Raw genomic sequence first — 12,548 nt, forward strand, 5'->3', positions numbered from 1 at the left:
AAATCTATAATAAATAAATGTACATGAGTGTCCTTTCAAGATATCTTTCTTGGCCAGGTGGGATGGCTCAGGCCTGTTATCCCAGCACTTTGGAAGGCCGAGGTGGGCAGATCACTTGGGGTCAGGAGTTCGAGACCAGCCTGGCAAACATGGTGAAACTCCATCTCTACCAAAAAATACAAAATTTAGTGGAGTGTGGCAGCAGGTGCCTGTAGTCCCAGCTACTCGGTAGTCTGAAGTAGGAGAATTGCTTGAACCTGAAAGATGGAGGTTGTAGTGAGTGAAGGTTGCAGTGAGCAGAGATTGAGCCACTGCACTTCAGCCTGGGTGACAGAGTGAGACCCTGTCTCAGAGAAAAAGAAGGTGTCTTTCTTAAAATATGTGTATAACAATTTTTATAAATCAAATCACTCTTTTGGTGTTTTGTTAATTAAAGAATATTGATTTACAAAGTAAAGGTTTCATTTATTTTAAAAATGCTCTAATCTATCTGTTTAGTAAATTGGCAAATTAAGTAGTAATTTCTGTAACATAGGCAAACACCTACATATGAGATTGTTTATTCTGACTCTGTTGCACACAGGATACTCTTTAAAATATATACAAGGAAAAAAGCGGTTTCATTACTATTGATTGAGGATGAGCTCTAAATTACAATTTTCTAACCCTTTTTAAACTCCTTTTTTACTTAAGGTTAAGGAAAAAATTGTTTTTAAGATATTTTTGTAGAAATCTTTTTTAATATTTGAAACTTGTACCTTGAAAGATTATCAATTCGGAGTCCATATTTCGTTTCTGTCTCCTTCTTCCCCACCTTAATTTTGAATTCTTTGTCTACCAGCAGGACGAAGGCAATGGCACCGCTGTCTGGTTTCATATACAGTAAAAAGGAATCTTTCACTATTAACCATCTGTAAGAAGGTAGTAAGTATTTTAAAAGTTGTATTGAGTAAATAAAATGAGAAGAACTAATTATTATGACAAGTCTTAAGTAATCACTCTGGCAGACTGTAGACATAATTACATTTTCTACATAGGAGATTTATTTATTTTTAATCGCTATGAAACAAACAAAAAACAACAACAAAACCTTTCTATTATGTTTTTCTAAGAAACAGTGTAACAAGTAATTCACAGTAATTCATTAGCTCTTTAAACACTAATGGCAAAACTGGAGGAATGTCCCTAATATTGGCAGGTAGCACTCACAGGATGTATGATAGGAAGGGTGTTGCGGGAAGTCAGGAACCTCGAATGGAGGGACCGGCTGAAGCCATGACAGAAGAACACAAATTGTGAAGATTTCATGGACATTTATTAGTTCCCCAAATTAATACTTTTATAATTTCTTACACCTGTCTTTTCTGCAATCTCTGAACATAAATTGTGAAAATTTCATGGACATTTATCACTTCCCCAGTCAATACTCTTGTGATTTCCTATGCCTGTCTTTACTTTAAATCTTAATCCTGTCATCTTTGTAAGCTGAGGATGTATGTTGCCTCAGGATCCTGTGATGATTGCGTTAACTGCACAAATTGTTTAAACAATATAAAATCTGGGCACCTTGAAAAAAGAACAGGATAACAGCAATGTTCAGGGAACAAGGGAGATAACCATTAGGTTTGGCTGCCTGAGAGCTGGGCAAAACAGAGCCATATTTCTCTTCTTTCAAAAGCAAATAGGAGAACTATCGCTGAATTCTTTTTCTCAGCAAGGAACAGCCCTGAGAAAGAGAATGCATTGCCAGGGGTAGGTCTCTAAAATGGCTGCTCTGGGAATGTCTGTCTTTTATGGTTGCAGATAAGGGATGAAATAATCCCCTGTCTCCCGTAGCGCTCCCAGGCCTATTAGGATGAGGAAATTCCCACCTAAGTAAATTTTAGTCAGACTCGTTGTCTGCTCTCAAACCCTGTCTCCTGATATGATGCTATCAATGACAATGTGTGCCTGAAACTTCATTAGCAATTTTAATTTTGCCCCGGTCCTGTGATCTTGCCCTGCCTCCATGTGTCTTGTAATATTTTATTACCTTGTGAAGCATGTGGTCTCTGTGACCCACACCCTATTCGTACACTCCCTCCCCTTTGAAAATCACTAATAAAAACTTGCTGGTTTTGCGGCTTACGGGGCATCACAGAACCTGCTGACATGTGATGTCTCCCCCAGATACCCGGCTTTAAAACTTCTCTCTTTTGTACTCTTTCCCTTTATTTCTCAGACTGGCCAACACTTAGGGAAACAGAAAAGAACCTGTGTGAAATAACGTTGAATTATCAGGGGTGGGTTCCCCCAATAGAAGGGCAAGACCAAGGAAATGGAATCCATTTGCAGTGAATGCAAATGGTAACTTCATAAGGCTGCATGTAACAACATGTATTCCTATTTGCCTGCAATTGTAGAGTGATCGACTGAATTATTTGAAAACTGAAGTAACAAAATGGGCATAATGGTGCATATCAAAGTAAAGCACTGTAGTCACTTCCACATTATGGAATAGTAAGGTTGGAACATCTGAATATAAATTAAGTAATACTGTAAATATAGCATGGGAACTCAGTATTTAAAATATATCTATAATAAATCTCTACTGAAATTGGGAATTGCAGTATGTTTTAATGGCTTTGTAACTTGGAATTTAATGTAGACAAACCTACATTGATTTCCACATAGTTTCATTTCATTAATTTGTTTTTTAATACATAAGCTATTTCCTTTCTAATAAAAGGGCATAGAGTGGATTTAGGATAACTTACAGCAAAGAACATATATGGTATGGTTCAAAAAAGGAAAAATGTCAAGGTCACAGAAAGTAAATACCTAAAATAACCACAAAGGTAAATATAATTACAGAGATGACACACTCACGTAGGTATAAGCTTCCTGGTTTTTCTTGTTAAATGAATAAATTAAAGAAATAAGTGGATTTCCTCCAAAACTAAATTCCAAACAAAGTTTCTCATTTGGGACCTAATATAAGACAACTGAACAACATAATGAATAATATTCCCGATAACAATTTTCAAAGCAAATACAGAAATTATACATTTTATAAGAGTTCTTATAACGCTCCTCAAGACAAATACCAAGGCTATGATATCAAAGGGTAACCCAGTTTTCCCAGCACTGTTTACTGAAGAGTGTGTACTTTTTTTTGTAGATACATGGATTAATTTCTGAGTTCTCTATTCTGTTCTACTGGTCGTGTGTCTGTTTTATACTAGTATCATACTGTTTTGGTTACTATAGCTTTGTAATATATTTTGAAGCCAGGTAGTATGATGCCTCTAGCTTTGGTTTGTTTTTTGTTGTTTTTTTGCTCAGGATTGCTTTGACTGCTCAGCGTCTTTTGTGGTTTTATATGAGTTTTAGGATTGTTTTTTCTATTTCTGTGAAAATGTCATTAGTATTTTGATAGGGTTGCACTTAATCTGTAGATTGCTTTGGATGGTATGGTCATTTTAACAGTATTAATTCTTCTGATCCTCTTCAATTTTTTTTCATTGGTGTCTTGTAGTTGTTCTTTTTACCAGTCATTAGATATTAGGGTAATTTGATGCTTGGCTTTTATTGAAAGCTCTTCTTAATTATGCCATTCATAAAAACTCCTCTGATTTCTTCCCTTTTTCTTTTTTGTCAGTAGATATATTTTTTTTCTTTTGACTTTTACTTTAGACTCAGAGGTACACTTACAGGTTTGTTAAATAGGTAAACTTGTGTCACAGGAGTTTAGTGTACAGATTGCTTCGTCACCCAGGTACTAAGCATAGTATTTGACAGGCATTTTTTTTCTGATTCTTTCCCTCCTCCCACCCGCCACCCTCAAGTAGGCCCTAGTATCTGCTGTTGCCCTCTTTGTGTCCATGAGTTCTTGTTATTTAGCTCCCAGTTATAAGTGAGAACATATGGTATTGGGTTTCCTGTTCCTGTGTTAGTTTGCTAAGGACAATGGCCTCCAGCTCCATCCACATTGCTGCAAAGTACCTGATTTCATATGCTGTGGTGTAGATGTACTACATTTTCTTTATCCAGTCTACCATGGATGGGCATTTAGGTTGATTCCATGTATTTGCTATTGTAAATTGTACTGCAGTGAAAATACATGTGCATGTGTCTTTACGGTAGAATGATTTATAGTCCTCTGGGTATATACCCAATAATGGAATTGCTGGGTCAAATGGTAATACTGTTTTTAGTTCTTTGGGGAATCATCACACTGTTTTCCACAATGGCTGAACTAATTTATGCTCCAACCAGCAGCATATAAGCATTTCCTTTTTTCTGCAACCTCGTCAGCATCCGTTTTTGTTTGTTTGTTTGTTTTTTGATAGCCATTCTGACTGGTGTGAGATGATATCTCATTGTGGTTTTGATTTGCATTTCTCTAATGATCAGTGATGTTAAGTATTTTTTCAAATGTTTCTTGGCCACATGTATGTCTTCTTTGGAAAAGTGTTTGTTCATGTCCATTGCCTACTTTTTAATGGAATTGTTTGGTTTTGCTTGTAAATTTGTTTAAATTCCTTATAGATACTGGCTATTAGATCTTTGTCAGAAGCACAGTTTGCAAATATTTTCTCGCATTCTGTAGGTTGTCTGTCTACTCTGTTGATAATTTCTTTTGCTGTGCAGAAGCTCTTTAGTTAGTTTAATTAGATCCCATTTGTCAATTTTTGATTTTGTTGCAATTACTTTTGGTGTCTTCATCATGAAATCTTTGCCAGTTCCTATGTCCAGAATGGTTTTTCCTAGGTTGTCGTCCAGGGTTTTTACAGTTTTAGGTTTTACGTTTAAGTTTCTAGTCTAACTTGCATTGCATTTTGTATATGGCGTAAGAAAGGGGTCCAGTTTCAATCTTCTGCATATGGCTAGCCAGTTACCCCAGCATCATTTATTAAGGACGAAGTCCTTTTCCCATTGCTTGTTTTTGTCAGCTTTGTTGAAGATCAGATGGTTGTAGGTGTGCAGTATTATTTCTGGGCTCTCTAATTCTGTTCCATTGGTCTATATGTCTGTTTTCATACCAGTACTGTACTGTATTGGTTACTGTTGCCCTGTAGTGTAGTTTGGAGTCACATAACATCATGTCTCCAGCTTTGTTCTTTTTGCTCGGCATTGCCTTGGCTATTCAGGCTCTTTGTTGGTTCCATTTGAATTTTAAAATAGTTTTTTCTAGTTTTGTGAAGAATGTTATAGGTAGTTTGATAGGAATAGCATTGAATCTGTAGATTGCTTTGGGCAGTATGGCCATTTTAATGATATTGTTTCTTCCTATCCATAAACATGGAATATTTTTCCATTTGTTTGTGTTACCTCTGATTTATTTGAGCAGTATTTTGTAATTCTCATTGTAGAGATCTTCCACCTCCCTAGTTAGCTGTATTCCTAGGTATTTTATTCTTTTTGTGGCAATTGTGAATGGGATTGCCTCCCTGATTTGATTGGAAAGCAATCCCATTCACAATTGGCTTGATTGTTGTTGGTGTATAGGAATGCTAGTGATTTTTCTACATTGATTTTGTATCCTGAAACATTGCTGAAGATGTTTATCAGCTCAAGGAGCTTTTGGGAAAAGACTATGGAGTTTTCTAGATACAGAATCATGTCATCTACAAACGAGAATAGTTTGACTTCCTCTTTTCCTATTTGGATGCCTTTTATTTCTTTCTCTTGCCTCATTGCTCTGGCCAGGACTTCCAATACTATGTTGAATAGAAATGGTGACAGAGGGCATCCTTGTCTTGGGCCAGTTTTCAAGAGGAATGCTTTCAGCTCATCCAGTCAGTATGATGTTGATGGTGGGTTTGTCATATATGGCTCTTATTATTTTTAAAGTATGTTCCTTCAATGCATAGTTTATTAAGGGTTGTTAAAATGAAGGGATGTTGAATTTCATCAAAAGCCTTTCCTGCATCTATTGAGATAATCATGTAGTTTTTACCTTTTGTTCTGTTTATGTGATAAATCAAATTTATCAGTTTGCATATGTCGAACCAACTTCGTAACCCGAGGATAAAGTCTACTTGATCATGGTAGATTGGCTTTTTGATGTGCTGTTGGATTGTGGTTTGAAGGAGACTGAGATATAAAAAATAATATAAAAGATGAACAAATCTAGGAGTTGGTTCTTTCAGAAAATTAGTAAGATAAATCAAAACCAGACTAATAAAGAAGAAAAGAGAGAAGATCCAAATAAACACTATTAGAAATGACAAAGAGGACATTGCCATTGATCCCACAGAAATACAAATAACTGTCAGAGACTACTATGAACAACTCTATGCACAAAAACTAGAAAACCTACAAGAAACAGATAAATTCCTGCACACATACATCTCCCCCAAGACTGAACCAGGAAGAAACTGAATCCTTGAGTGGACCATTAATCAGCTCTGAATTAGAATGAGTAACAAATAGGCTACCAACCAAAATACAAAAACAAAAAGCCCAGGATCAGGCGATTCACAGCCAAATTCTATAAGGTGTACAAAGAAGAGCTAGTACCATTCCTACTGAAACTATTCCAAACAATTGAGGAGGAAGAACTCCTACCCAACTCATTCTATGAGGCCAGCAGCATCCTAACACCAAAACCTGGCAGAGACACAACACAAAAGAGAAGACTTCAGGCCAATATCTTTTATGAACATAGATGCAAAACACCTCAACAAGATTTTTTTTTCTTTCTCAGGAATATTTACATCAAGAAATACATCTATCAACCAGCCTTCTAGGAGTCAGCATCATCTGCACAGGGATCAAGTGCTTGCCCTGAAGTCAGCCTCCCTAGGCTCCGATTCTATCTGCCACTCACTGCTTGTGCGAACTTCAGTGATTGAGCATGATGTCGAAATCTATAACATGAGGACAACATAAGACCTATAACATGAGGACCTAACAGTAACATCAAGTTCATAAGTATTCATGAAGGATTAACTGAGATAACTCACGTATTTATGAAGGATTAACTGAGATAACTCATGCACATACTTAGCACAGTGCCTGGCCCCAATACATGCGAACTATTATAACTAACCTTGTTCTAAACCATGTGAGATTATGGTCTGTTTTAAAAAGATACTTTCTGCCTGTGTTACTACTTGTCAATGCATTAAAATGCAGATAAGCCCACTTGAGCCAGCCCTCCCCTTCTCAGCCTCATCTCCTACTGTTGTCTCCCACAAAGTTGGCCAATGTTGGGTCTTTAGACTTGCCAGGTTTCTTCTTTGGGCTCTGTTGTTGCTGTTCCTCTGTCTGAAGACTTTCTTCTAGACAATTCCATGGACAGTCTCTTCTTGTCAATCAAACTTCTCCTTAAAAATCCTTCTACAGGCAGTCTACTAGATCCAAAAAAAGCTATTCTCCACCATCCCTGCTTCATCACCCCAACTCTACTCCATCATGTCCTGCTTTAGCTTCTTTGTTGCACATCTGGAAGTGTTTGTCTTCTTGTTTATTGTCTGTCTCCTACAGTACAGCGTAAGAACCCTGGGAACAGGGAATGTGCCTATCATATCTGCTACTATCTGTCCAATGGCTAGCATTATCTTCTAGCAGCCCAGAGCAAGCTTTCAGGCAAGGCCACCAACTCGCCTAAATAATGGCTGGATGAATGGATTCCAGAGAGTATATAAAACCATTTAGACACTATCACTGTCTAAAATTTTTAATTATTGGTAGAGCTCAGAGTTCACTAAACACTAAGTAAGAAAGTGCTAAGAAATTAAAAATAATGGCAAAAACCACAATTACTTTTGTACCACCATAATAAATGCTAAATTTATTTCTTAACATCTATATATCTCTTTTTCTTAAGACATTATTTGAGATAAGAAAGTTAACTTCCTACCAGGTGCAGAGAAGTTGCTCAATAAATGTGCTGTTTAAGCAGATGTTCTATATTGTAGGAAGAAATGTTTTCTCTGTTTGTCTTTTTTTAAACTTACCTCTCAGATAAGGTCATTATGAGACCTGATTGAAAGTTCAATTTCCTTGTTTGCCTTACTACAATTTGTCATAGAATACATTAAAAAGTGATCAGAATGTATTTTTATGGGTACAAGTGAAAAAAAGTTATGAAGGAGTATCACCTTTAAAAGTAAGTCTCATTTAGACATTAATAAAATAGTTGTCTTGGCCAGGTGCTGTGACTCCCACCAGTAATCCCAGCACTTTGGAAGGCCAAGGCAGGCAGATCACTTGAGCTCAGAAGTTCAAGACCAGCCTGGGCAAGATGGCAAAACCCCATCTTTACAAAAAAATACAAAAATTAGCCAGGTGTGGTGGTACGCACCTGTATCCCCGCTACCTGGGGGGCTGAGGTGGGAGGATTGCTTGAGCTCAGGAGGTCGAGGCTGCAGTGAGCCAAGATCGTACCACTGCACTCCAGCCTTAGTGACAAGGTGAGACCCTGTCTCCAAAAAAAAAAAAAAAAAAAAAGCCTGTGACTGTGAGAAACTTTCTAAACTAATTTTGCCAACTATACATTATCATCGATATATGCTTTCTGGTATTTTAAATCCCAAAAATGTGACTCAGAGAATACTTATTATTAATATGAAAGAAAGATGTACACAATTTACAGTGATGATACATTTCATTCCAGGGAGGATCGTATCTTTTCAGATTGTCCTGGTTGACTTATTATGCAAACTAGTTCAACCATTGTGGAAAACAGTGTGGCGATTCCTCAAGGATCTAGAACTAGAAATACCATTTGACCCAGCCATCCCATTACTAGGGATATACCCAAAGGATTATAAATCATGCTGCTGTAAAGACACATGCACACGTATGTTTATTGTGGCACTATTCACAATAGCAAAGACTTGGAATCAACCCAAATGTCCATCAGTGACAGACTGGATTAAGAAAATGTGGCACATATACACCATGGAACACTATGCAGCCATAAAAAAGGATGAGTTCGTGTCCTTTGTAGGGACATGGATGCAGCTGCAAACCATCATTCTCAGCAAACTATCGCAAGAACAGAAAACCAAACACCACATGTTCTCACTCATAGGTGGGAAGTGAACAATGAGATCACTTGGACACAGGAAGGGGATCATCACACACCGGGTCCTATTGTGGGGAGGGGGTAAGGAGGAGGGATAGTATTAGGAGATATACCTAATGTAAATGACGAGTTAATGGGTGCAGCACACCAACATGGCACATGTATACATATGTAACAAACCTGCACGTTGTGCACATGCACCCTAGAACTTAAAGTATAATAATAATAATAATAATATTAAATTTAATCCAAAGTTTTAAAAGAGGGGGCATATTTCTTCTATGTAACAAAGTATTTCCCTCACCTTTCCTAGCTGTTGCTTCTCATAAGGGTTAAATCCAAATGTCAGTTTTCAGGGAGCCTTTCCTTGACTCCCAGAGCTAAAGTCACCCTCTCTAATCCCCACATCCCTCACAAAACATTTTTCCCCTTTAAAGCTCTCATCGCTACCTGAATTTATACAATTTACATTAATTGTCGGCTTAGTGCCTGCGTTTCCCCTCTAATAGAACTCCATGAGGGCAGAGACTTCGTCTTGTTCACTACTTTTTCACAAGAGTATGTCACAATCTGGCCTACATTAGGCACTCGATAAATGACTGAATAAACCAGACCATGGCTTCCATTCCTTGAGCTGATGCCTTTGCTTGGTTGAGTTGTCCCAGAAGTAAACTCTGAGATACGAATGTATAAAAAGGAGTTTAATAAGGGGGCACCAGGAAGCACCATTAGGGAAGGATAGAAAGAAAGAGCAAGGAAGGAAGCCACAGAGAGTGGATTTTCATGCGTTTTATTGTGAGCAACTGTGCTGTAACCCAGCTGAGGAGTTCTGGGACACAGTGTAGAGAATGCTGCAGAATCACCCCAACTGAGGAGGAGGGGGCTGGACTCTGATCAGTTCTTGGCTGATGGCTGCTCCGGGGAGCTGTTGACACTTCCCAGACTGCTGTGCACACAGACAGGTGGGTTCTGACAGCCTACAGAATCTTTGGTCAAAGAATCACAAATGCTTAAGGTTACAGTCTGAAAACTGTGGTTGGCATGTAGCAGCTGATTTGGTCAGTTAATTACTAGGGAGGAATGGTCAGAAGGAATCCCCAAGTTTCTAGAAGTTAGAGAAGTGTATTTGAAAGCAAATACATTTTTTAGTATATTATTTCCCTTTTTATTTTAGTAAAACTTTTTTCCTTTACAAAAATTTTCAATTTTCCTTAATCTTCTGATCTTTTCCTTGTAATTTCTTCTGTCCTTTCAAAGTCCACAAAGTAAAGGCCCAACTTAATGGTATTTTTTGTTGGTAGTATATCTTAAATTGATATGTGTAAAGGTAGATGCCAGTATTAATTTTATATATTTTGAATATACACATAGCTCAATTCCACATTTATCATTTTCAATTTGGGGGAAATAACATATATACAGATAAAATATTTATAACTGATTTCTTAAGTGTTTTAATAGTTTTTCAAAACCCCAGTACATTGTTATTGCAACAGTTTTTGTCTATTATGTGCCAAACTTGGGGGATACAGGTAAGAATCAGATGAAAATATTGTTCCTCAAGGAGTTTTTAATTGGTAAGACGTAAGACATAAAATAAAGTTTTCTGTCTATATTACACTTACCATGATAAACATTTTTTCACAAATGTAAGTCTAAAATTACCATCCCTGAAGTCTGCACAATTTTACTTAAGTTTTTTTAAAGTGCACAGTTTAGTTTGATGTTCAGCATATTCACAAAGTTGTATAACCATCACCACTATCTAGTTCCAAAATATTTTCATTGGCCCAAAAATAAACTGCATACCAGTATCAAATTAATAGAAAGCAACCTCCTCCCCATTCCCTGGAAACAAATCCTTTATCTACTTCTGTCTCTACAGATTTGTCTATTCTGAATATTTCATATAAATAAGAATCATATAATATGTGCCTTTCTGTATCTGGATTTTTTCATTTACCATGTTTTCAAAGTTCATCCACATTATAGTATGTATCAGAACTTCATATGCTTTTTCATTTAATTTAAAATTTTTATTCAGATGAATTCACATATCATAAAACGTACCTTTTAAAAGTTTACAATGCAAAGGTTTTTAGCATATTCACAAAGTTGTGCAACTGTTACTACCATCTTATGTCAGAATATTTTCATCACCCCATAAAGAAACTCCATGACCATCAGTGGTCTTCATTTCCTTTTTTAAAATTTATTTTTCATTTCTGTGGGTACCTAGTAGGTTTATATATTTATGGGGTATATGACATACTTTGATACAAGCATACAATGTGTAATAATCACATCAGGATAAATGGGGTATCCATCACCTCAAGCATTATCCTTTATGTTACAAACAATTCAGTTATACTTTTAGTTATTTTAAAACATACAATTAAACTAGTATTGACTATAGTCACCTGTTGTGCTATCAAATACTAGATCTTAATTATCCCATTTGTTTGTATCCCTTAACCATCCCCACTACCCGCCTCCACGCTGCCTTTCCCAGCCTCTGATAAAATCTCCATGAGTTCAATTGTTTTAATTTTTAGCTCCCACTAGTAACTGAGAACATGCAAAGATTGTCTTTCTGTGTCTGGCTTATTTAACTTAACATAATGACCTTTAGATCCATCCATGTTGTTGCAAACGATAGGATCTCATTCTTTTCTATGGCTAGATAGTACTCCATCATGTATATGTACCACATTTTCTTTATCCATTCATCTGTTGATGAACACTTGAGTTGCTTCCAAATCTTGGCTATTGTGAATAGTGCTGCAACAAAGATGGAAGTGCAGATATATCTTTGATATACTGATTTCCTTCTTTTGGGTATATACCTAGAAGTGGAATTGCTAGATCATATGGTAGCTGTATTTTGAGTTTTTTGAGGAACCTCAAAATGTTCTCCATAGTGGTTGTACTAATTTACATGCCCATCAACAGTATATGAGGGTTCCCCTTTCTCCATATCTTCACCAGCATTTGTTACTGCCTGTCTTTTGGATAAAAGCCATTTTAACTGGAGTGAGATGATATTTCATTGTGGTTTTCATTTGCATTTCTCTGATGATCAGTGATATTGAGCACCTTTTCATACACCAGTTTGCCATTTGTATATCTTCTTTCAAGAAATGTATATTCAGATCTTTCGCCTATTTTTAAATCAGATTATTAGATTTTTTTTTCCTATAGAGTTCTTTCTGGTTCTTAATCCATTATCACACAGGTAGTTTGTAGGTATTTTCTCCCATTTTGTGGTTTATCTGTTCACTTTGTTGATTGCTTCCTTTGCTGTGCAGAAGGTTTTTAACTTGATGTGATTTATTCCTTTTATGGCTGGATAATATTCCACTGTATGGGAATACCACATTTTTGTTTATTCATTCATCAATTGATGAACATTTGAATTGTTTCCACTTGTAAGGCTATTACCCATAATACTGCTATTATAATACTGCTATGGAAAAGTTTTAGTGTAGACGTATTTTTTTCAGTTCTCCTAGGTGAATCCCTGGAATTG

General features: G+C 36.6%; 1 protein-coding gene across 6 annotated transcripts in view; it reads right to left on the reverse strand.

Moving 5' to 3' along the window:
* PLD1 (phospholipase D1) overlaps positions 1-12,548 on the reverse strand; it is a 228,099-nt gene that overhangs the window by 123,734 nt on the left and 91,817 nt on the right. For all 6 annotated transcript variants that reach the window (XM_033211713.1, XM_033211717.1, XM_033211715.1 and 3 more), the window contains exon 9: positions 759-911. In XM_033211713.1, coding sequence (XP_033067604.1) covers positions 759-911 — 153 coding nt within the window. The remainder of the gene's footprint in view (positions 1-758; positions 912-12,548) is intronic.

Source organism: Trachypithecus francoisi, unplaced genomic scaffold (assembly GCF_009764315.1).
Source record: "Trachypithecus francoisi isolate TF-2019V2 unplaced genomic scaffold, Tfra_2.0 Lachesis_group0, whole genome shotgun sequence".
Classification (NCBI taxonomy): domain Eukaryota; kingdom Metazoa; phylum Chordata; class Mammalia; order Primates; family Cercopithecidae; genus Trachypithecus; species Trachypithecus francoisi.